The 26,013-nt window shown below is 48.1% G+C and overlaps 1 protein-coding gene across 1 annotated transcript; it reads left to right on the top strand.

Moving 5' to 3' along the window:
• Window positions 1-3,268: 3,268 nt before the first annotated feature.
• Window positions 3,269-26,013, top strand: LOC119386774 (carbohydrate sulfotransferase 4-like). Its single transcript, XM_037654048.2, has 2 exons — window positions 3,269-3,808; window positions 25,490-26,013. The coding sequence occupies exons 1-2, from the start codon at window positions 3,269-3,271 to the stop codon at window positions 25,979-25,981; spliced, it is 1,032 nt and encodes a 343-aa protein (XP_037509976.2). The 3' UTR covers window positions 25,982-26,013.

Raw genomic sequence — 26,013 nt, 5'->3', positions numbered from 1 at the left:
CCTACCCAAACCCTGCGCACCTCCACAGGAGCTATCCACACCTATACCCGGACAACAAATGCAAACTATGCACAACAGAAAGGGCTTCGTATAAACATATACTGTGGGAATGCCCCAACCTATCAACAAGTTCTCCTGAGGCGCTCCGGGAGCGGTGGCGGCTAGTGTTGCTCAGCTCGGAAGTCGAAGACCAAAGATGGGCTATCCAGCAGGCCAGAGAGGCTATAGGGAGACAAGGTCTCCTGGTGTCTACCTGTGTGGTCTAGCCCAGACCACAAACATGCCGGATCTCGTAATAAAGTTTATTCACTCACTCTGAAAGCGTTGGGCTGTAGCGCGCTGCACAAGCACGAAGTAGCAACCGTAACAGTTCGCGCTCGTCCTGTGCGTACCTGTGCATTCTTTTCGAGTGTCCTTCCTTGTGTTTGAGCAGCGCGCTGAAAGTGTCGAGCTGTGACTGTTGTTAGATCGTGGTCGTCATGTGTGTGTTCTTTTCGTCAATCCCTTGCGCTCGAGCGGCGCGTTGCAGGTATCGGGCTGCTTGCCGTTCTTCTTGCGACATTTTAACTTGTTGCTATCGCATGCATTGCTTCGCCGTTGCGGTGAAACTCTGACTGTTTTCATGCCATGACCAGACAGTCACATTTGTCAAACCGTCTTACCCTCCCATGCCAATTTTGGTCTACACCAAGCTAAGGAGACGATCATGAGAGCGCCCAGACGTAGGCGGCTAGATAGAGAGAGAGATAGATACGTAGATAGAAACACTCAAAGTTCCTTTGGTTCGGTAAGAAATGCTTCGCATTTAAAATAAAAATTGATTATTGCATGCAAGAGCAATACTCCCCGCTCGAGAGTTCGTCCCCACGCACGAAATATTTTGGTTAAAATATTAAGGAAGATGTTACAGCATGGAAAATTGCAATACAACAAGGCGTTACGGATGATAAAGAAGAAACTCTGAGTTAAAAGGTTTGACATTTAACTTGAAGGACGTGAAATTGCGATCGTAGGCTAAATTGTCAGAAGATAAGCTTATTAGTTCCCGATTTAAAAAAAAAAAAAAACGCCAGGCCTGCGCGGAAAGCGCAGCACAGTCACAGCGAAAGCTGGAAGAGCGGCGTTTCTAGAGCCCGTTGTAAACTCTCTTGGGGCTACTAATACAAGTACACTAGCAAGGTACCCACTACGCTATAAATCACAATATTTGTGAAGTTGGGAAGCACCTACAACGCCATTATTCGTCATTGTGCGCAGAAGCGAGGTTCCAGCTACACATATGTAAGGCATTATGTGCACTTTGTTTAGGTGACGACTGATGACGATGAAGAATTGTGGCTCAGCCCTTGTAATGGGTTGGAAGCTTTAAACGGCTCACCAGTTACGGTAATTCGCATTATGTGACGCCCGGTCGCTATTTCACTCTCCCACCATGCAATATAACATACGTTGACGTGAGAAAGAGCGACAGAGAGAGGAGGCATGAAGTTTATTGAGATCCTGAGGAAATGGATGATGGGCTTATGGGCTTCCTTGGCAACCAATGCAGGTGCGCTTGCGAGGAACCCACTACCCTATATCCCATCGTTATTTCTGTGAAGTAAGGAAACAGCCACTACGCCATTTTTCGTCATTCAACGGAGAGCCGTGGTACCCGCTAAAAACATGTAAGGCATTATGCGCACTTTCTTGGTGTTGTGCCTGATGACGATGAAAAATTATTGCAGAGTCCCTTGTAATGGGTTGGAAGCATCCAACAGCCCACTCGTTGCGCAATTCGCATTGTGTGACGCCTGGTTACAGAATTCGCGTTGTGTGGTGCGTGGTTGTTATTTCACTCTTATACCACACTAAATTACATATGTTAATGCGGTTCCTTCTGGACATGAAGCCTGTATAGCTTCTTCTTGCAAGGCCGTTCCAAGTACCGGCATGGCTCTGAGGTACAACACTGGGCTCCCACGCAGAGGGCCCAGGTTCGAACCCCGTTCCATCCTGGAAATTTTTTCTTATTTCGTTTTTCTTATTTCGAGCGATAGTGCTTACGGACACCGGTGGCGGCGGCGGCGGCGGCGGACAACTACGGCACCAAAAACGGCCGTTGAAATGATCTCATAACAGCTTTCGCTGTAAAAAATGCGTCCTCACTGCGCACATCTAAAATGACGCAGTTTTGTGGCGCTAAATAACCATAGAAAGTAAGCTCAAATCAATTCAAGTTAATACTTTATTCGTTTTTTTTTGTGATACACTGCCGTCCGTTGCCATGAAGTGATGAATAACCTGCTGTGGAATCGGTTAAGACACCTGCATGATTGTCGCCGCGGTGTTAACGCCGAGTGATGATTACGTTGACGTTTGTTTTCTGAAAGAACCACGGTGTCGCGCACATTCTGAATAATGAGTTGAGGTCATATGTTTTACTCAGAATATCCTAGAGTGTTTTGCTCAATGTCTGTTTTGGTGGTGCTTGTTCACTAGATTCGTGTTGTTCGATAAATATTTGATTTTTCACTTGGATTACTCTTGTGAAGACAACATTGCTTCGCATTCACAGCCGCATTGCAGCTAGGGTAAGCAGCATTATCTAGTGTAACTAGAACAAAAACGTCACTTTCTACATCACTTTCTTTCAAATTGTAATTGTATTCGACAGCCGCACAGTTCCCACGCATGTGTGCCCGGCTCGTCCTCTTGCTGGCAAATTCCTCAAGAGTCTGAATATCTTACACGGGCCAACAATGGCTTGCGTTGATTGGTGCTTAACGATACAAAGATGTGGTGAGTGTTCTAAGAATCAATCTGTTTATTTTTTCAGAACCACAATGCGAAAAACCACACGTTTCTCAATATTGACTGCCAGCGCGCTCCTGATAATATTTGAGGCATTTTCCGTGTGGACGACTTACCACGTAAATAAGTGGGACAATAAGACACGATATGAACATTTTATTGTGGAAACGGAGTGGGGTAAGTCACGCGAACGGGTAATCGCACACCGCAATATTAACGCCCATTAACAAAGGCTCAACCGAAGAGTAGTAGTTATGCGCCCTTCCGGCTTTTGCCACTATCAATTGTTACTAGAACGGAGATAGAGAAAGAGAAAAAAAAAGGAAGAGCAAATGCAGGGAGTTTACTAGAACAAAATTGTAAACTCCTAAGGTAGCTGCAAGCGTTGGTTTCATGCCAATAGCATGCTGAGAAAAAATATACTCATGTTGGAGCATTCTCTAATGTAAATTTTCTTGTGTTCTTTACAACAGATATGCCACAAAGAAGTACAGAAGGTGCACTAACGGAAGGTGCACGCATTGAAGAAGCTATATTTGTAGCGGAGAAACCAACGAAGGCTACAGTAGATAAATATGATTCGACCCTTGAAGGGCCCCTCCCAGTTGCATTTGAGGCTGCTCTTGAGAAGTACGCCGTCGTACCGAAAGGCAACGTGAAAATTATAGCAATCGTCACCTACTATCGGTCCGGATCAACATTTTTTGGCGAGTTATTGTCTTCTGCACCAAGGACATTCTTCCACTTCGAGCCCCTTATGTTGTTCACTGTGAGCGGCAGCATTCGACCGGGAAGGCAGCGCCACGCTTTCCAGCTGTTGGACGCTCTCGTGAGGTGCCGTTTTGAGCCCCTCTACACAGCGTGGCTGGAGAGTGGCGGTTACTACAAGTTCAATCACTTCCTGGCTGATATCTGCGAAGGTGGACAGTCGTGTTCTTCTCCAGGTCACCTTACCGCTTTGTGTTCAAGAGCGCAAACGCAAGTTTACAAGTTTACAAGGCTTCGCATCAGTCAGGTCAGATTTGCACATACCCTTTAATGTATTGTAGCTACATAGAATGTAATTTCCCTTTATTTCTCCAAAGTGCAAAAAATAAGAAAATAATATAGTCACATTATCGAAACACGCATTAGGTTTGCTAATGTGCACAACGCGAATGTTATTTAAAAATAGAAAGCAAAAAACGGAGCGCCAGCGGAGTCGCTTGTGGGGGAAGTGCAATTTCATAGCAATGAAATTCACACATATTGTTTATGCCTTTTTGTGAGCTTGAGGTAATAATTTTCGGTATGACGCTGTATTTGGCTGCGGTACATAAGGAACACATGCAGAATTTCCGTGTATGTGAATGTAAATGTATGCATGAAGAATACAAATGTAAGAAATGTATAATGCATGTAATGTAATCTCCAAGATAACGGCTATAGAGCTATACAGACATTTAGTTAAACAAGAACCTTGAAGCTGCGTCATAATTGACACAGGCTATACAGACATCCTGGCGTCAGTGCACTTTGCATAATAATAATAATTGCTAACACAATATAAGTTGCAGGATTGCTGTAGTGGGGACCTGCGGTCTAATCTTTTTGCACCTGGCGTGCTTTAATGTGCACTGAATCTATGTACACCGGTACCCATGTATTTTGCCGAATCAAAATTTGGCTTTTGTGGCCAGCTACCGCGCACGCGTCCCCAAGCTTAGTAGTGCGACACCTTACCTGCTAAGGTACCACCGTGGTATATATCCGGAAACAAAACGCGTTTAAAAATATTACACCATCTCCCACTCAAGCGAACCGTGAGGGGATGCGAAGCAGCATTGGGGGCGCACACCAAGTTTTCGTTACGTTCACTCGGCGTTTCCGTTAGTGTGTGAGGCTTGTATTTAGTGTTTGCGTTATTATTACGCTTTGTTTGTGCGTTGATTTCCGTTAGCGCCGAGGAAACGTAACAGAAACTTGGTGTGCGCCCCGCCACGTTGCAACGTTGACGGTGTTGCGTTGACGTACGGTCTTGTAACGTTGACTTTACAACTCATCTGAACAGGAGCGAAGGGAGAATGACGGAAGCGGACCGAGCTCACGTGCTTATATACACATGAAATGGGGGACGAAGAGGAGAGAGTGGGTGTACAGTATTTGGCTGCGGCGCGGGTGCATCACGTGGGAGGAGAGGCTGCGCCGCGGCTGCACGGCGCGGGAGGAGATGGGAGAATTCGACCGAACACCTGCATAAATGTGGAGAGTGGGAGAGAGAGTAGGCGCATGCGCAGTCGAGCGCGGACGCCACCGCCGGACACAGCCCAGAGCAAAAACTGCATCGCATCTAAAACAATTTTAGGACAGCTTCGCAATAGTGGGGCCAAACCTGAAGGAAGCGCGAAGCTGGGTCGCCTTCTTTGTTTCTCTTTATTTTTTTAACACGAAAGTGTTTTATGACAGGGTGCACCAAGACTTTCACGACGTATTTCCGTCACGGAAATGCGTGAGCAAAATGAATGCCATCAAATCGCAAAGAAAAAAGCTGTAAACGTCGAGTCGAACCGATGACGTCTCGGTCCGCGACGATGGCTGGCGAGCGTTTAGCCCACTGAGATACCGCCTAACGCATAACCGAGGCTACATGACCGCGCCTTTTATTTTTCACAATTTCCTCTCACAGTGCTCTTGTGTGGATGGAACGATGGATGCTATGAGCGTGTGCTTTGTAACGGGGTGGTGACATGTGTGCCACCAGGCTCGAAAGAATAAAACGCGCCGTTGCTGCGACCGTCCCATTCGGCGCGTTTCCAATAGAAGAGTAACTTCATTTAAAACACCGCGAGGTGGTGGCTTTAGTCCAAGCCTCGCTCATAGCATCCATCCATATCGAAAAATAGCTTTCTTACGCTCGCCTGGCTGTCGCAGCGCGTTCCCCGCTCGCCCAGTTAAAATTAACTGTCAGGCTAGAGGGAAGACACGACGCACGTAGCGTTTCTCTTCGCGTTTCACTGTTCACTGTTCATCGAGTATCACTGTTTATTATGTCCTTGTTGACGCCATAATTGTGCGGGATTCACCATATGCGGTGTCCACGTATATGTTAACTTCAGCTAAGGCAAGTGTTAAATCTTGACCATGGGCGTTAGTCGTCGGTACGGAGATGTGCCACTGGGCCTCAACGTGAGTGCGTCCACATCAGGCGGTGCTACATTTGGCAAACAACAACAGGCATTATACAAGCTCTGATTTACCAATGCACTAAGGTAATCAACTACTTCTGTGACGACACGTTTCACATTCTTGTTATACGGATTCCTATGACAGAGGGATCAACCATCTTTTTGTCTCTTCTCTGTGCTTTTTCTGTCTTGTTTTGCCTCTCAATGTTTCTATTTCTTTCTTGCTGTCTTTATGTATGTTCCCTTGTGTTTATCGCTTCTTTATTCTTTATATATCCTTCTCTTCCTGCGTATATACTTCTCTCTCTTTCTTTGAGTCTCGCTCTTTCTATTTTTTCTTCCCTTTCTTTCTATGCTATGCTTTACTCTCTCCCCTGCTTCTTTGCATCATTCTCACCCTCACATATCTCCTCCTCACCCTCACTTTTTTTCCAACCACCTTGGTATACTGTACTATACAAGGTTATGTTATGCTTTGCGAGCGCGCCTGGTGTTATGCCAGGGCTCCCAACCCAAACTTCCTTGCTTCGACAAGGCATTCAAGCTGGTAAAACGTCTGACGCAACCAGCGTCAACACCAGCTGATGCAACGAGGCGGGAGCCTTACGCAATCCCCAGCAACTCCGGCGCTGCGTCTGACGCAACCGGAGGAAATCTCTCCCGCAACGTGCGGCAAGCCCTCTCATCCGCGGATCCGGTTCGAGCCAGCGACCAACGGCGGTTCCTGATTGGAGGCTTCGCGCTCCTGGCTGATGCAAGCGATCGCCCAGGGCTATAAAAGAACCAAGCTGCGCGGAGAGAGAGAGACAGAGAGACAGCGAGACAGCGAACGAAGAAGTCCCGGGTCGTCGTCGCCCCGCTGTGCGAGCCCAATAAGCTGTCGGCCCCAGCGCCGAATATGTAACGCCTCTGTATATATGTATATAAATTTGCCTTAACTCACCGTCGCCTTGATCGCTCCGTCTATCAGCTCTGCGCAGAAGCAGTCGCAAGCTGAGACACCTGTTACCCAACAGTGGATGGCAGCTGCGGGATCGGCCGGCGTCAGCTACCTCGGTGCGGTGAGTGCCTGATGTTTTCCCTTCAGTTCACCAGACTTCTCTAGCACAGGTTATCGTAGTTTAGATAATGTTGTGTGAAGCATTGGAGTGAGCTTTGATTGTTTCGAGCCAAGTCGGAGCGCTTTGAAACCAAAGTTAATGCGGAGGGCGTAAACACGGCAGGTTGAGAATTGCTTGCGTGTCTTTCTAGTAGACTTATAGGGGATACGGCAAGTAGATTCTAACGAGGGCAAATAGCAAGAGGCTAGTGTGAACGATGGAGAACCTTAAAGTGAAGGAACTCATCGAAATTTGTGAAGAACTCGGCCTTACTCTGGGCCGTGCGAAACGAAAGCAAGCGATCCTTGAGATCATGCAGAAGGAGGGAGTAACGGCTGAGGAAGTCGATGAGGCCTGGGCGGATATCAAAGAACGCCGCGAGGAGGCCGAAAGACGAGAACGAGAACTTCGTGAGCGTGAAGAGGCGGAAAGGCAAGAACGCCGTGAGCGCGAGGAAGCCGAACGGCAAGAACGCCGCGAGCGCGAGGAACGCGAAGAGCGCCTCGAGATGAAAAGAATAGAATTGGCACTCCGTCAGTGTTCGCAAGCGCCTAGCGTAGCTTCTGCGACGGTTCAGGCTAGTGGACATAGAATTCGGGACCAACTGCCACCGTTCGTAGTGGGCGAGGACATGGCAAAGTATCTCGTGAAGTTCGAACACGTCTGCGATAGGAATGGCATCGAGCGGTCTCTTTGGGCACAGAACCTGTTAGCTCTTCTCCCCGGGGAAGTATCCGACGTGATAACGTGCTTGTCGAGGGAGGCGTTTGAGAGCTATGACGAGGTTAAGGAGGCCCTGCTGAGAAGATATAAATTGTCACCCGAGGCTTTCCGGCAAAGGTTCCGGTATGCAAAAAGGGGGAATGAGTCACACGTTGACTTCGCGTTTCGTCTTAAAGCCGATTTAATTGAATGGCTCAAGGGCGAAGATGTCTATGACGATCGCGATAAAGTGGTAGAGTGCATAGCATTGGAGCAATTCTACCGCTGTATCGAAGATGATGTCAAGCTTTGGCTGCAGGATAAGCTTGGAGAAGTACAGCTAAACAAGGCAGCAGAGTTAGCTGAAGAGTACTACACTCGTAGAAACTTGCACAGTAGGGCCGTGCGTGTTGAAAAAGCTGAGAGAAAAGAGGGCTTTTCAAAAAAACCTGATGACCGGAAACCTGCTCCGCACCGTAATTTCAGAAAAGACCCGTCTTTTACGAAGGAGACTGTGAGGGAAGGGCAAACGGAAGCGCAGAAGTCGAGTGAGTTTCCCAAAGAGCGCACTGATACTACACGGGCGTTTGAGTCACGGAAGCCGCTAATCTGTTACAATTGCAAAAAAGAAGGGCACATCGCGGTAAATTGTAAACAAAAGGTTGCTTTCGCAACGATTCGTGAATCAGAAAAGAACATGCGGTTGTTAGAACCGTATATTCAGGAGATTAGCGTCAATGGGAAAACGTGTCGAGCACTTCGAGACTCAGCGGCAACTATGGACGTTGTCCACCCTTCATTAGTGTCTCCGAACGACTTGACAGGAGAATGCGCATGGATCAGGCAGGTCGCGGAGGAGCAGAGCACTTGCTTACCGATCGCTACGGTGATCATTGAAGGCTCTTTCGGTAAGCTTCACACCGAGGCGGCTGTGTCTGCTGCTCTCCCAGATTGTTTTCCTTATCTTTTTTCGAACAACTCGGAGCAGTTTCTCAAAGAGCAGGGTAAATCGTTCTTTCCCAGCGTTGCGTACATGGCCCTCACGCGATCGCAAGCGCGGAAGCTTTCACGGGAACTTGATCTCGTTCCATGTAGTACGCCACCACCGGCAAAAGTGACCGAGCTGCGTGACCTTGGCAGCGAGTCGAGCGAGCCTCGGACAGAAAACTCTCGGGATGGGTTACACGAGCCACCTGCAGCTGAAGCGGGTAGCGTCGTCTCCGTCGGCGGAGAAACCGAAGTGGCGCCGTTGGGCGAGGCGGGCAATACGCTCAAGCCTGTAGCTGAAAGTTGGTGTGAGCTGTCGAGGGTTGATCGAGCGACGCTCATTCGAGAGCAGCGTGAAGACATCTCGATAAAAGCGCTAATGGGAAGCGTAAAATTGGGAGTAAGGAAAAAGAATGCTTCAGAGGAGGAAGGAGCAGAAATTCTGACTTCTAGCGATGTCAGCGAAAGGGGTTCAGAGGTGATGTTGGAACAGTTGAACCTAGAGCCAAGGTTAAGTCAAGTCCAGAAGGAGGACTTGAGAAGGATTGTTTCTGAGTTTAAAGACGTGTTTTCCAGCCGTCCCGGAAAAACGACGGTTATTGAGCACGACATCGAGCTGACATGTGAGGAACCAATCCGTAGTAAGCCATATCGATGTTCCCCTGTGCAGAAGCAGATCATGAAAGAGGAAATCGATAGAATGCTTGAGTTGGGAGTCATAGTACCGGGTGAGAGTGACTATACATCTCCTCTAATATTGGTTCAAGTGCCGGGAAAGGATCCTAGGCCATGCATCGATTATCGGCGCCTTAACGCCATAACTCGAGACCAGACCTATCCGATACCAAATCTAGAGGAAAGGGTGGAAAAAATGTCAAAGTCAAACTACATTTCCACGCTAGACCTCGTGCGAGGTTATTGGCAGGTCCCTCTTACCGAGCGTGCTAGCCGCTACGCCGCGTTCGTTTCTCCATTCGGAACGTATCGTCCCCTTATGCTGAGTTTTGGACTGAAAAATGCGCCTTATTGCTTTTCGGGTCTAATGGACCGCGTTCTTAATGGCCTGTCCGAGTTCGCACTGCCGTATCTCGACGATGTCGCCATCTTCTCGAACACCTGGGAAGAACACGTCGAACATTTACGAGTCGTGCTGAACAAGTTGAAAGAAGCGGGTCTTACAGCGAAACCTGCTAAATGTCACCTAGGATGCGGCGAGGTGTCTTACCTGGGACGCGTTGTGGGGCGTGGCCGGCGTCGACCTTCAGAGATCAAGGTAGCCGCCGTCGTGAACTATCCACGACCAACCACCAAGTCTGAGATAAGGGCTTTCTTAGGGCTAGCGGGATACTATCAGCATTATGTGCAAAACTACTCTTCCATTGCCAGCCCTCTAACTGACGCACTTCGAAAGTCGGAGCCAGTTAAAGTGACATGGGACTCGGAGAAAGAGAATGCGTTTTGCAAGCTCAAACAAGCCTTAAGCGAAAAACGCGTTCTCATGGCGCCTGACTTTTCCAAGGGCTTTATCATTCAGTGCGACGCGAGTGATCGCGGAATGAGAGCTATATTGTGCCAGGAAGATGACACTGGTCACGAAAGACCAGTTTTGTATTTAAGCCGAAAACTGAGCTGCAGGGAAGAGGCATATAGTACCTCTGAAAAGGAATGTGCCTGCCTCGTGTGGGCCGTTCAAAAGCTGGCCTGTTACGTCTCCGGTTCCAAGTTTGTGGTCGAAACGGACCACTGTCCTCTAACCTGGTTGAATAGCATGTCGTCCAAAAGCGGCCGGTTATTAAGGTGGAGCATGATACTCCAACAGCACAACTTGAACGTTCGTTACAAGAAAGGAAAGCTAAACGCGAACGCAGACGCATTGAGTCGCGCGTTCTAATCAGTGCCGTCTTCGGCTATCCTTTCGGTTTTTCGCTGGCAAATTGGGGCAAAATTTTGTCCTCATTGCGGCCTCGGCTGAGCGCTTCCTTCCTTAGTGATCTCAAGGGGCCAACATTATTTTGAATTCTGTTTCATTGCGTTTGTTACACGTGTAATATTTTGAGTTCTGCTTTTAAGAGTTTTGTGTCTCACATGTGCCTCTTGATAAAGAGGGAACAAAATTTCGACAGAAACGTAGTTAGGAATATATTATTCTATTTAGGTCTGGTGTTCTGTCGGGTGACCGAGGGCACTTGCTTGTGTCGTGTGTTGTCTGTTGTCGGACCGTTCTTGACAAGTTGCAGAACGATCAACAAGTGCTGATACCAAAGATCGTCAGAAGAGACGAGCAAAGCAAGTCGACACATCTTGGCGACAAGACACTGGAGCCGGGATCCGGCCTGGCGACTGGGATCTGTTCACGGAACGGAGCGTGGAGCCGAATGTCCCCATGGCCCTGGAGGTGAACCTGGATGGACCTGGCGAACGAGCGCGCCCGGCATCCGAGCCACGTGCAAGCAGCTCGTCTTTCCGGCGCATTGTCTGGCGGCGGGGGTGCTGTTATGCCAGGGCTCCCAACCCAAACTTCCTTGCTTCGACAAGGCATTCAAGCTGGTAAAACGTCTGACGCAACCAGCGTCAACACCAGCTGATGCAACGAGGCGGGAGCCTTACGCAATCCCCAGCAACTCCGGCGCTGCGTCTGACGCAACCGAAGGAAATCTCTCCCGCAACGTGCGGCAAGCCCTCTTATCCGCGGATCCGGTTCGAGCCAGCGACCAACGGCGGTTCCTGATTGGAGGCTTCGAGCTCCTGGCTGATGCAAGCGATCGCCCAGGGCTATAAAAGAACCAAGCTGCGCGGAGAGAGAGAGACAGAGAGACAGCGAGACAGCGAACGAAGAAGTCCCGGGTCGTCGTCGCACCGCTGTGCGAGCCCAATAAGCTGTCGGCCCCAGCGCCGAATATGTAACGCCTCTGTATATATGTATATAAATTTGCCTTAACTCACCGTCGCCTTGATCGCTCCGTCTATCAGCTCTGCGCAGAAGCAGTCGCAAGCTGAGACACCTGTTACCCAACACTGGATAGCCGAGTTGTTACGATGCCCGCCTTCGCATCTTTTGTACGTGGGTTCGAATCCAACCTCGCCAAGGAATGGTTCCCCTAAGAATTTCTCTCTTTTTTTCTATATTTTCATTTCTCTCTCCCTCTTTCTTTGTCTCTCTCACAAACAGAGCTATTCCATCCCACGCTGAACTAATCAGCACACGTGTTATGGGAGTGAAGTAGAAGACGAAGAGGAGGGCTAAAAGAAAGAAGAAGGCGAAGATAGCCAATGCCGGTTCATGATTATGATATTTTTCTGTTGACAGAATACAGCCAACGGCTGGCATAAACAGCTCTGCTGGTAAAAAAAAACATGGTTGTTCCCTCCGACATTGGAATAGATATAACACGTAATTAAAAGGTATCCTTACAAACGTAGTTGAATGGTTACTGTACTTAGATATGAGAGAGCTTGCACAATGCTTATTCGTGTTAGACAGCTATAGCACCGTTTAACGTTGATGCAGCCACTTTTAACGCTTCCCACGTTGACGCTTGGTGTTACATCCCCATCTCAACGACTAACGCTATGATAAATGATCATGCAAACGTTTTTGTTAACTGTAGTAGTTAATGGGGAGAACGTAATCAGAGAAAGCGGTGCGACAGCCAGAAGAGCGTCGCTGATGGGAGGCAGCACTTCGGGAGCCTACATAACCGGCCGTGCGGACTAGAGAGAAACGCAACGCGCGTCGTGTCTCCTCTCTAGGTCGGCCGCGATTTTTCTCGGGGCGAACGTAAGCAGGGAACGCGGTGTTATAACCAGGCGAGGCAAGCGCGCGTCGCACAGCTATTTTTAATACGATTGTATGCTATTACCGGGGCCGAGGCTTGGGCGAAGGTCACCACCTCGGGGTGTGTTGATAAAATTTCCCTTGTCATGTAGGCACGTCCACTGACCAATAGGAGCTGCTTTGCTCGCAGTGGCCCGTCCCAAGTTCGCTGACATTGTCCGCTTGGGGCACGCACAAAACAGACGCCCGAATTGCGTTCCATTTTGTCCGACCCCGTCTCAATGATGCTTTTTTATCCGCTAGGCTGTGCGTTCTGGTGCTGCAGTCATACTGGAAAATTCCACTGCACGGTGCCTTTGAGAAACGTACCGAATGGGGCGGACGAGTAGCAGCGACGGGCAGCAGGAGCCAATCGCGGAGGCCACGTTCATGGTGGATTATTTCACTTTACCGCTCCCAGAGCCGATACCACCCTGCCGACCAAAGAGCAGTGAAATGAAAGTGTGAGATATAAAAGGCACGTAAAGCCTCCAGGGTTTGTGGCCATGGCGCAGTGGATAGCGTGTCTGGAATCTGTTGTCGCGTACCGAGAGTTTGTGGGTTAGACGTTCGACTCCCGCTGATGGACCTTTTTTAGGAGCGAAGCTCCTTAGGCTCGCACCCGGCTGTCGCCTTTGAGGCTCCCTTCTCTAAAGCATCGCTTTAGGTTGCAGTGGCGGTGATGTAAGATGAACTGTTTAGGCATCAAGCGGTTTGATAAGAGCGCACCGTAAATTCGAGGTTATAAGTGATAAACTCTCTGCGCAACTGGTTATAAGGTCGTATTCACTTTCACCATCTTTATCGTGGATTGTGAAATGACAACCATCATTCTAGCGCACTACGGGCGCTTTGTCGAAGGTAGTAGTAAAGTCTCTGAAAAATAACTAAAGTAGCGCCAACTGCGTCCCTTCGCCTCTGCCTCCTCTCCTAGCAGCTGCATCAGCACCTCTAGTGTGTCCTCTGGGAAACTAGGAATTTTACTTGCTGTAGTGAAAACACCTTCTTTCTGCTGTTGTACCGGTGATTGCTGCCACTGGTACAACAGGTCGGAATCCTGAAGCATCCAGAACCACCGTACGAACTGACTCAAGCGCGGTCGACCGCGCACCGTGCACCGATCAAGTAAGCAACCGAGACGTGGACAAACAAGATGGCGTTCGTACGACCTTATGAAAAACTAGTGCGCCACTCTTAAAAACTAGCCATTTCTTAGCGCCGCCGAGTTTTCAGTGGCGCTGCCATAGGAGCGAGCACTTTTGCCTACTAAAACATTATGTACCGTACAATTTTATACTGTTGGACACCATGAAAAGACGCCACTTGCTTCTGTACACATTACATTGCCGTATTTATGGCTATTAGGAGCTGGCTCGCCAGTTTTTTAAGCTGGGGTGAAGTCCCTCGCTGTAACCTGCACCCATCCATTCAACGCGTCGTGGAACGCGAAGAGGAACGCTACGCGCGTTGTGTCTTCCCTCTAGCGTGGCCATTAATTCTCAGAGGGCGAGCGTGGAACGCGGTCGACAGCCAGGCGAGCGTCGGACAGCAATATTTAGGGCCACCCAAGGAGGTTCAAAAGGGCCACCTTGTCGTGCGCGTCTCGAGTGCAGTTTTCAAATTGAAACAACATTAGGAGCATTACTTATGGAAGTGTGGACAATGGAGAATCAGACGCTCTTAGATATTTATTGTATATATACTTCATCAATGTGTATATAATTGTAAATTGGGTACATGGTTCATCAAAATTATAAATTATTAAAACATTGTGTATATATGTATGTATAACAACGTGTGTCACGTCTTCATATGATGGTAGAGGACTTGTACGGAAGATTCACGGGTTTTCGTGATCTTCTCTGAGCCAGCTCCTCAATTATAACTCACTTCGTGGAAATGGCGTGATTTTTTTTTAATACTCCTTATTTTGCGAACTTTTCCTACTGCGTCACTTAGAACCGCAGCGCCCTCGGGGGCGCTAGCGGAATAATTGCACTAGCCTCTCTTTCTGTCCAATAGCCATGCTCTGCGAGCTTCGATGCTCAACTAACTTCATCTTCAATCTACAAAGCGCACGAGAGAGGAGGTGCCTGCACACTGACACGAATGGCGCTACTTTAGTTATTTTTCAGGGACTTTAGGTAGTAGCAGGCGGTATCCCCACCTGGCGCCGGCGCAAAGAGACAATGAAACGCTGCGCGCGGCGTTCCGTCGCCGCTGTAGAAGCTCCCCGCTGCAACACCGCTCGCACCCCTCGCCCGCCTATCACCCTCTCCCTGCGCTGCGCGCACCGCTCTTACTCGCTTAGTCGTTCCCGCCACCCAGCGCACCAGACGCTCTCCCCACCCTACCGCCTTCATGATTATAAATTTTTCTTTGCCATCTGATTGTCTGCCTTTTTTTCGACGTCATTTCCATGATGGAAATACCTTACTGAAGTCTTGGTAGGCCCCGGCATAAAACACTTTCGTGTTAAAAACTCGGAGCACGTTTGAATGTCGTCTTGAAGAGTGGAATGCGGTAGCGTAATTGCTAGTTTGCATCGCCTTCTCATTCGCCAGCCGGGTCTTTGTTCTGGGTGGGCACCTCCAGCCCACCGCCAGGAAACGAACGTCGGTACGTGTAATATTTCGCCGTGTAATATGCCTGCTGCAAATAATGTTGCGAAGCGGCCACTAAGTCATAATTCACGATACTGCGAATCAGAAAAGCACCCACTGCACGTCCGTAATGCAACACGCGCTCTTACGCAGCTGCACGCTTTGTTGATGCTGTTTCTGACGATAATGATTAATGATGTCTGAACGCTTTGTAAGTGTCGGGCCTTTAAAGGAGCACTGACATCAAATTTCAAGATCGAGATGTGCCCATCATTCGATCGCTTGGTATGCATAGGTCTTCTTGGCCAAATTTGAACGGAATCCGTCGCGTGGAAGTTATTTTAATTCGATGTCAAACAGCGTAGGAGAAAAAACAAAAAATCGGCTGCCCTGCAACATCGACACTAGTGCTACGTGTTCGGTGTGATACATTGCACAAAAATCACCCTGAGTGACGATACGCTAGTAACAATGACGTCGACGATCTCTGAGTGTGTTTGGAGCCGACTGCCAGCCATGCTTTCACTCTCTTTGCTGTGTCGAAGCGTGCGGCGTGCGTTTGCGGGGCGCACATGCACAATACGACGTCTGGCACCCGGCGAGGCCTATTGTTCCGCACCCCTCTCGCTTTGTTGTCGGGCTGCTCTCGAGGTAGTTTTCGTGAGGGGTCACGCGCTTAACAGGTTTAACCCATACCGAGGCACCCACATACTTTCAATCTCTACCGCGCGCGGGGCCCCGATTTGAAAACCGCGCTTTCTACGTCACCACAGCTTGAGTGCACGTGGTCTTTGACGCTCCCCGCATGGGTCGCTAGTTTCTTGTGGCTTTTAGGCGGGCGTTTTGAAGTGACGCTAAAATGGTCACAATTAACTACGCTAGAATTAGTTATACGATACGCTAGAGCATTTACGATTTAACTTAGGGATTACCAGACCCAAAGCTACAAATTACAGTAAAAAAGTCACCAACAAAAATTTTGCTGTCAGGGGTCCTTTAAACCACCAACTCATTGCACAGATCGCAGGTAGTGACGGCTTGTGCGATTCTGCGCTTCTGCCGCGCAATATTACATATGTGTTAACGGGAATATTCGCGCTATATGACCCCAGTGTAGGGCTTCTTTTGAAGCGAAGCTTGTTAGGTCTTACTAATTCGTCCGTGCGCGCCGAAAACGCACTGCTGGAAAGCCAACTTACGCAACGAAACTATCTGCGCATCTGCGCACTGAATATGAAAGTACATCTGCATCTGCGCACATAATAGAACGATGGCTCGCAACATACGTATCGCAGAACACTACAGCATACATTCGCAGTTCTACCGATGAGAACTACCTGTGCATCTGCGCACAAAATAGGAGAACGGAGCGCAACATATGTGTTGTAGAACACAACAATTTACATTCGCAGTTGCGCCGATCAGAATATTGGGAACTGCCACTTCATGCTACCTAGATGAACTGTGTACATCTACATTGCATTAAGCGCGTCACGCAATGCACTCCTGGTCATCACCATGGGTTCGCCGCGGGTACAGCGCATGGCAGATGAAGAGGCTGTCGTACGCGAACGTAAGCGCTAGATAATGTTAGATATCCTAGATCATGCTAGATACCATGCTAGATAAGCTATGTCGTGCTATATCGCTACTCGTTGTAACTCAAGACGCTACAGACACCCAAGGCTCAACCCCGTTCCTGCATTGACCTCACGTTTGAGAGCAGACTGCATAGTGTTTCGATGCATAGCCTCTTGCCGTCTAGCACAACGTCCACAAGGCAGTACTGTGCAAGTGTAGAGTCCGTGAAATCATGTGTTGCTGTGATCAACTGCCATTTAATCTAAAGAATGAAAACTCAATGTCGCTTGCGCATTCACATACGACGAGTCGAAGACGAAAGCCATCAACGCTTCTTCTATTAACACGAAAGTGTTTTTATGCCAGGGTCCACCAAGTCTTCAGGGACGTATTTCCATAACGGAAATGACGTAGAAAAAACGTACACGATCAGATGGCAAAGAAAGAAGTTCTATGAATGGGAGTCGAACCCACGACCTCACGGTCCGACATCAGATGCTGCACACTCTATCCACTGCGCCACTGTCACATACTCTGCAGGATTTACAAACGCGCCTTATCAATCTCGCACTTTCCTTCCACTGTGCTCTAGGTCAGCGGCGTCGTGTCGCCGTCTGGGAGCAGTTAAGTGAAATATTGCATCATTACCGTCGAATTTGTGACGACCTCCTGCACCGCGTTGTTGCTACGCGCCCGCCCCATTCCGCGCGTTTCCAATAGGAGAGGCGCAATTTTGTCAACACCTTAACACACCGCGATGTGGCCACTTTAGCCCAAGCCTCGACCTCGCTCATAGCATCCGTCCATATTAAATATACAGGGTGTTTCAGCTAAAAAGCACCAATTATTAAAAATATTACACATAAGTGCTACGTGTCTCCACTTAGCGCAGTATTATTCTCAGCCATATAGAGCACGTCAGAATATTTTTTTCCAAGGCGCCAAGCTCGGTAATTAACAAAGATTGCTTAATGAACTTTTTAAATAGTAACCCTAGAGAGACATTTTCTATACAAGAGTTGTAGCGCTTGTTCAGAAACATCGAATTTTTTAATCTATGCTAAGATTCCTCCTCTGCTTAATTTTTTTCCGGCCTTTCTTTAAAGCGCGCGAAATCTTAAAAAAATACGCGCTGCCGCCTAACGCACTGCTCTTTTAGTGCCCTCAAATGTAAGGTGAATGAATTATCAAAGGCTACTCCGCGCACGAAGGTCGATTGAGCAGGCTACCGGTGACTGCGATTGACGCCAATTGATGATAGGGGCGCACCGTATAAAGAAAAGTCTACGAAAGAGAGGTCGCCACATGTGAGTGAATCTTTTATCTCGGTCCTTCATCACGTTGTCACCCGCGCGCCTTCCAATGCGTTTCTTCATTGGTGCGAACATAAAAGAAAAAAATGCCTACGCTGCATCAAATGTTGCCTACGGTCTCATGTGGCATTTGCTCCGTCGCTTCCGCTTTTTCGTTGAAGAATTTTTGTTGTTGGGGTTGTTGTTGAAACCAAGGGTTGAAACGGTACGCTCATTTTGTCGGTTAACGTCCATGGCAGTCACCGATAACCTGTCCCATCAATTTACGTGCGCGAAGCAGCCTTTGATAATTCGTTTAACTTACCTTTGAAGGCAGTAGAAGCGCCGCGCGTTTGGCGGCAGTCACGTGGTATTTTTTTTTATATTCGCGCGCTTTAAAGAAAGGCCGGAAAAAATTCAGAAGTGGAGTTATCTTAACACAGATAGAAAAATTCGATGTTCCTGAACAGGCGCTACAATTTTTGTACTGAAAACCTTTCTCTAGATTTAGTATTTAAAAAGTTCTTTAAGCAATCATTGTTAATTGCCGAGCTTGGCCCATTGGAAAGAAAATTTTCTGACGTGCTCTATATGACTCAGAACAATACTGCGCTAATTGGAGACACGTAGCGCCTATGCTTAATTTTTCAGTACTAGGTGCTTTTTTAGCTGAAACACCCTGTAGCTCTGCGGCGCACGCCTGCCTCGCCTCGCTGTAACACCGCGTTCTCGTTTACGCTCGGCGCGAGAAAAATCGTGGCCGGTCTAGAGGGTATTCATGACGCGCGCTGCATTTCCCTCTAGCCCTCCCGTGGTGCTGAATAACTCTTTAAAATGCGGCGAGATGGCGAGCTTAACCCAAGTTCTGCGTCCAGTGAGCGACTCTCTTCTCTCTGTCACCGCTTTCTCTGATTACGCACTCACCGTTTACTACAGCTACCACAAAAGTTTGTTTAATCATCGATCATGGACGTTAGTCGTCGGGATGGAGATGTGCCACCAAGCATCAACGTGGTTGCATATACGTTAAACGGTGCTGAAATTGCGAGACACCAACAGACATTGTACAAGCTTTCTTAGATCAATGTACAGTAAACTTTCAACTACTTCTGTAAAGACACCTTTTAATTTCGTGTTATATCGATTCCTATGAGGGAGAGATCAACCATGTTTTTTTTTTTCTTGTCAGTCGTTGTACTTATCCTCGCCCGCTCCCCTCCGCAATATTTCTGCACCTAACGTGGTTCTCCGCTGCCTCCAGGATCAGGTGCGTTTTCGGCACGTCAGCAGATTTTGCGGTACCTCCAGGATCGTCCCACCTTCGGCTATGACGTCACACTGACGTCATACAAACGTCGTAGCGACCTTGTGACGATGTTATAGGGACGTCACAAATGTTGGTGATCTGTGGCATCATGAAGACGCTACATCCCCATTGAAAATGTATCCACCATGTGAAATGGTGGATTCGACCATTCATCATTACGATAGATAATCGTGCTGGAAGATGGTGGCATATGGTTCATGCTGGATGCTGGCGTACGACGGATGCTGGAGAATGACAGAGCGTAAAATGGCTCGACAGCGTCAGGGACGTCGTGCCTAGCAGTCACACTTAAATAATTGTATAGAAGGCGATGTAGAAAGCATTAATACAAAAAAGGAAAAAAATAATACGTATACAAAAAAGAAACGCCAGGCCTTCGCGGAAAGCGCAGCCCAGAAGAATCCGTATACAAAAAAAGCTTCAACTACTAGGTGTCCAACGTGCCACCTTCTGATCCCGAGCCGAATACTTTACCACTACGCCACGCTGACACATGCTTTGCTCTGTTGAATGGCTATTCAACATACTAATACAGCGTTTGGATTCAGCTTCATATGTCTCATACTCGAACAGACTCAACCTTCACCTCCTACTAAAATTTGAATAATTATTAAACGCAAACAAACTGCTGCCGGTAACGAGTGGCATGTCGATAATGGCAACAGCGCTAATTCTTGCCACCTTGTCCACTATTGTTTCTACCATATCCGCCAACTATTCCAGCGTTCACCAACCCGGGATTTTCAATAGAGATGGTAACGTGATCACCAGATGATTTTTGGCATCACTGGTGTTGACGCCGAAGCCGCGGGAGGCCGGTGGACACAGCCGACCCCAACGGTCAATTTTCGCATTTGATGAGGCAACTAAGGCTTAATAAAGCCTGTGCAACATTATTGAAATGTGTCTTCATACAAGCGTACATTTTTTTCATGGAAACAGAGCGATGTCTTCGTTACCAGCACGCGCCTCACACGAACATTCCATCATTTTGAAGCCTGACACAAGGGCACTCTAACGTCCTTTACGTCAGAGGACATGTTCGGGAAAGGCGTTCATGTACAGTGACACACGACAAAGGCGTATCTCCCTCTCAGCGATGTTCCTTTTCAGGAAAGCAGATCCCACATCGAGTTTTCGAACGGTGCTCTCGCACACAGCTTGCACCAGTCGACAATGCAGCCTTTCAGCGAAGGCTCCGTAGATACCGCCTAATCCCCTCTGTGATGTAAATATCAGTGACACTTGAATATGCACTGCCGAGGCAGAGACATCACATTTCGTACACCCGCATCAAGTCGCTAGCGCGGCCATGTTGAATTCCGGCAGAGTCATTTGCTTTGGAAATAGTGTGGTGCATTGTAGTCTGCACAGAGGGCGTCGTCAACAAAAACCCCAACTACAAATGCGTGGTTTTTAGTAACGTTTTCTCTCCCGCTGATTTAAAGAGCAGTGGCTATTTTTTCCTCTCTCAATCTCTTTTTTTTGTGGCGCTCATCTTAGAAACCGTAGCTGATCGCGGAGGCCAGGAACCACATAAGAAACTTAGTGCTGTGCCGTTTGTTGTCTTCATGTACCACCAACAAAAGTATGGCTGTTTTTGTGCAAGGAAATAACGAACGAAGGAGCCAAGAGGAGCGCAATGTTATTGTCGCAACTTTTCTGCAGTGAGTCCTTCAAAGCAACGAAATGCAATTACTGTGATGTACTGTAGTTTTTGCCCGTATGTGAGGGGTATTGGCCCTTTCAGTCACGGATTATGATGCACAGTCTGCAAATTCATGAGATTTGCATGCCATGATTTCAAGGCACTCAGTATTACATTCCAAGAAATAAAATGAATAAATGTGCTGTTTTGTGTGAGTTTCAGCAATTAATGTTAATTATTGTGTAATTAAACATCTAATTATTCTGCAATCAGTCAGCTTCAATCCTTGCATAAGAGGAATCAACTATTAGGCCCCAAATGCTTGCACAGTTTGTTTTTTAGTTGTATGCTTCTCCAGCAAAGTAAAAAAAATACTCTTGACGTCGGTCCTGGAACGTCGCACGTCGAACGATCGTCGAACATGGTAGTGCCTCTAGCAAAGTGATCATCTGAAGCAATAAGCAGCCTAATGAAGTTAAATAACGGCCAGTTGTCCACTCAGGAAGCCTGCACGAATGTCCACACTAAGTTTCAGGCCACTTGAAGAAACACGCGGTGCGTGATGCGATTCCGAAGTTGATGTGTACAATTGTACACACCGTGACTGAAAGGGTTAGGTAAAAATACGAAGAAGTCTGTAGAAAACGATTTCCCTCTGTCCGTACAGGGGCAAGAGAACGACACGTACCTGACCAGCTGTCATAGATTACCACACCCTTTTCGGGCCCCCGCTAATTCTAGAAAACATCCAGGTTGACTGCGGGTGCAGGTGGCTGTTTTGGTCGGCGGTAAATTACGGGGAGGGGGAGAGGGTAGCTCAGTCAGCCCCCCCCCCCCCCCGACTACGCCAATGCTCGGAGGATTGGCCGAATTAACCAAGTTGCCTCCAAATATGACCAAATTAACGGGAGTTTGATACCATTAAACGATACATATACTTGCCGGGACCAGAGAACACGCCCGAATGATTCGACTTTCCCAATTAACGGGGGTCAAATTAACGAGCTTTTACTGTGGTATCACAACAATTTTTTTTTGTTCCTTTCGGCTGGCCTTGTGTCTTTCGCAATGTACACGTGGTACACGCGCTTCGTTATAATTTTATCTATGCTAGTATTTTTACGACTAATGTAATAAATCCGCAGCTTTTCCTCTCTATTATTCTTGCTGTGGCAAGGTGCTATTGCGCTGCCGACAGGTACTAACATTCCAGAAGGTTGTACGATTGGGTTTGTTTGCAGATAATGCTTTAATTTCAGGGGAGAGCGCAATAAAAACAGAAATGGGAAAAAGCGTTTCGTTCTCTGTCCCCTCTGTTTTTATTGCGCTCGCTATTGAAAGTGAGGTCATGCTGCAAATCACTTTATTTCTACAGTATCTGCTACAAAACACTCTTGCCGATTCCCATTTGTATTTGCAGAAAAATGTGGTACATAGCGATAAACAGTGCGAAAAAAGCGAAAAAAAGGGAGGAACTACACTGGACGAGCGCTGACTGCCAACTGACATTTATTACGCATAACCAGGCTTAAATAACAGGGCTGCATACCACGTGCATATGATGGTCCAAAACACAGCGATTTAGTAATGATTTTACGCCTTCTTTTCTAACTACATATTCCTCCTCTGAACAGACTCCCCACTACCAGTTCACCTCCTAAGAGGTGGCGCCACAAAAAAAAGCATGACACATGTGCTTTACCCGCCCCCTCCCCCATTCCCTCACCCTCACACGTCTCATCCTTCTCGTCACTTCTATTTTTTACTCCCTGACATACAGTACTATACACGGCTAGGCTATTCTCTACCCTTCCCCTCGTCCTATTCCTGCTCCTCACCCTGAGATCACTTCGCCTCATCGTCACTTCCGATTTCCACCCCCTTTCTATAGTGTACTACACACGACTATATCATACTATGCTATGCTTTACCTTCTCCCCTCCTCATTCTCATCCTCCTAACCGTCACATCACTTTTCCTTTCCCGCCTTCTTGCTGTACCATACCGTTCATGGCTACGAATGAACAAAATAAGGGAACCTTGAGGGCTCGCTTCTTTGTTTGATAAGTCTTAATTAAAGCCAACAGATAATGAGGCCAAGCAAGGTATATGGGACGTTAATTTTACTCTTTTAAGTGTATTGTAATAACATTCACATATATGTGAAGGCAGTAAAGCGGACGAAAATACAACTTGCGGGCGGCAGGGGCCGGAACTGCAAGTCAGTGGCCTAGCCAGGGTGGGTTACACTGGGCCCGTGCCCCCCTCGCCCCCTAAATTTTTTTTCTCCCATGGGATACAGAGCACAAAATGACACTCGACCACACTTACCTGCCTGGACCCGATGTCGGATCAGGGGGTGCCCCCCCCCCCCCCCCCCCCCCCAAAAAAAAAAATTTCGGCCCGCGCCACTGCTGGAACCTTCGGTTTGCGTGCCCGCTGCACTTACCAATTGAGCTGCAGCGGCGGTCGTCCCTCCGTCCACTTTATGGGTTGTTTATGGCTGCGGTATACACGGCTTTGCCTGCATGACGCCATACATGGCTATGCTATGTTTTACCTACTCCCCTCCTTCTCATCCTCTCTTGCCTTTCTCGCACCCTTACTATAGCATACTACACATGGTTAGGCTATACATGGTTTTGCGTGCTCGATGCCATACGTGGCTATCCACTGCTTTATTCTCGCAGCTCTCCTCCTTTGCTTCCTCCCCCCCCCCCAAAAAATCACCTGTCCTAACCCTCACTTCCATTTCCCGCCCTCTTGCTATACATGGCTATATTAGCGAGGACATGAGATAACAGCATAGATGACACCATTCCTCCTCCATCTCCATTCCTTATTTCCCTCTTCCTGGTCCTCACGTGACTTTCTTTTTTTTTTCTTCTTTTACCATCTCTTTTCACTCTCACTGTCCCTTCAATCCCCAGTCCCCCGTGAGTGTATCGGTTGAGGTGTCCTCACTTGAGAGACAGTTATCGTGCACTCTACACCCAATTTTCATTTTCATTTCCTTCTTCCATTTAAGAATCACTCCCCCCCCCTCACTTCTCTTTCACGGCGCCTTCCTATACATGGCTGCGCTATAAATAGTTTTGCCAAGAAAGCTCATGAAACAGCCATGCACTTAACTTGTGGCTGGCTTCTTGGCACAGCATGTCTCGCGTAACGACCTTTATTATGAAGAATGAACAAAGTGCCATTATGGAAACGATTCCCGGCCGCCACAAGAAGTAAGCGTGAGCTAGGTGTATTAGGTTTGCTTCGCGCAGCACAGCTGTTCTTTTACCGCGACAGCGTTAACGAGCTCGTTTCGCAGAAATTGGGAGGGTCGATGTCGGCGTCACTGCTTGTATCCGAACAATCAACGCTGTACGCGAGCGAAATATCATGATGGCTGCAGGTAATAAACATCATGGGTCCGAGCCGGAATCGGACCCATGTATTCTGCTTTGCAAGCAAGTTTCTACTGCAGAGCCACGTGAGTGCTTCAAACTGTGTAAGAAAAAATGAAAGCCCCTTTCTTAAAAGTTGGCCGCGTATCTGCGTGCGTCGAAATCGTCCTCTAAAATATCGCCGAAAGTCTTTTGCCGGCTGTGGTACATGAGTCCTGGTCTCATCCGCGGCAACCCGCGATGCTGTTCCCAGGGCCACTGCCGGCCCTGGGTATCGTCGGCAGAGGGCTTTTCTGTGTATAGTGTCGCATTTTCAGCGCAGCCTAAGAAACACTAGGGTCTTTAGAATTACGTATCTATGTATTTTCTAGTAAAGGAACATACCACCTAATACGGTACGTATGATATTGCGTATCACAGGTACGTATGATGTTGAGCATCATATATGTCACAAAATCCGCTTTGCGAGCTTTGAAGGCGTCGGCACTCGTTCTTCGAAAGCCACCCCTGAAGCGAATTTCGCAGCTATTTGCTGATCTCTGCAGAATGAATATAGATGCCCAGCTTATCCCTTCGCTTCTCTCGTTCCCAAACGGCGTGCCTCTCCTCAATATAATCTATTAAATTCCCCCTGCAGGCTTCGTGTCGCAAATCTTGACAGTGTGTTATGGACGGTTTGTGCCGTGCTCTTTTTTCTGTTCCCCTATTAAAATGGCGTATGCCTTGCTAACGATGTTGCACCTGTAAAAGGTGACCAATCGACTACCTGCGTAGGTTTCGCAGAAGGTTAACGAAGACATTTCGATGTAGTTTCGGATTTCGTTCCAGTGGTGATAAAGGCGCGAATAAGCTTCTCGGAACTTACTCATTGGGTGCCTGTGGTTGGAGAAAAGGGGAGTCCGTGCCCGGCCCCAGGCAAGGGGAAGACCGTGCCCGGTCCGGACCGCCCCACGGGCAGGGCCGCACGCAGGTTTTTGGGTTGCCCTATGCACGTGCACTGCTCTGTCTCGTACAAGGAGAGCAGTACGTGCAAATAAGCACAGTAAAATACTAAAATGTGCAATGTTTGTTCCTTACTTGCAGGTGCATTCCTGGATTCAGATTAACCCTGAAATATCCCACTCCGTACGCATAGTGCACCTGGTACGAGACCCTCGCGGCATCTACTTTTCTAGAAGAGGTCTGCGTTGGTGCACGGATCACAAACACTGCGACAGTGCGGCTGCCCTGTGCGAACAGATAAGATCAGACTTGGATGCTTTCGGAGAGCTTGCCCGTTCACTGCGGGAAGACAGAACATACCGGATACGTTTTGAAGACCTCGCCGCTGACACACTCAATGAGACACAGCGCCTGTTCAGAAAACTTGGTCTGGACTTTACGCGGTCGGTATCTGAGTACATAGGGAACCACACGACGGCGACTGCTGCCCAAATGAAGGACGCGCATTCGACGTGGCGAAACACGAAAGAAGTGGCAGACAGGTGGAGGCATAGGTTATCAATACAGACAATACGCGACATTGAAAGCACGTGCAGTGACGTTATTGAAAGTCTTGGCTACAGGCGCTTTTGAGGATATTCTAAATAGCACAGAAACTGTGTCCT

This window comes from Rhipicephalus sanguineus, chromosome 3, assembly GCF_013339695.2.
Source record: "Rhipicephalus sanguineus isolate Rsan-2018 chromosome 3, BIME_Rsan_1.4, whole genome shotgun sequence".
In the NCBI taxonomy this organism is placed as follows: domain Eukaryota; kingdom Metazoa; phylum Arthropoda; class Arachnida; order Ixodida; family Ixodidae; genus Rhipicephalus; species Rhipicephalus sanguineus.
Note: the sequence above shows the minus strand (reverse complement) of the source record. Positions and strands in the feature narration are given on the sequence as shown.

What these genes read in the sequence shown, in the direction of transcription:
- LOC119386774 (XM_037654048.2), top strand. Translation starts at nt 3,269, where the DNA reads ATGCCACAAAGAAGTACAGAAGGTGCACTAACGGAAGGTGCACGCATT. An exon ending in CAAGGCTTCGCATCAGTCAG is followed by an intron (nt 3,809 to 25,489) that starts GTCAGATTTGCA and finishes CCTTACTTGCAG; the next exon opens with GTGCATTCCTGGATTCAGAT.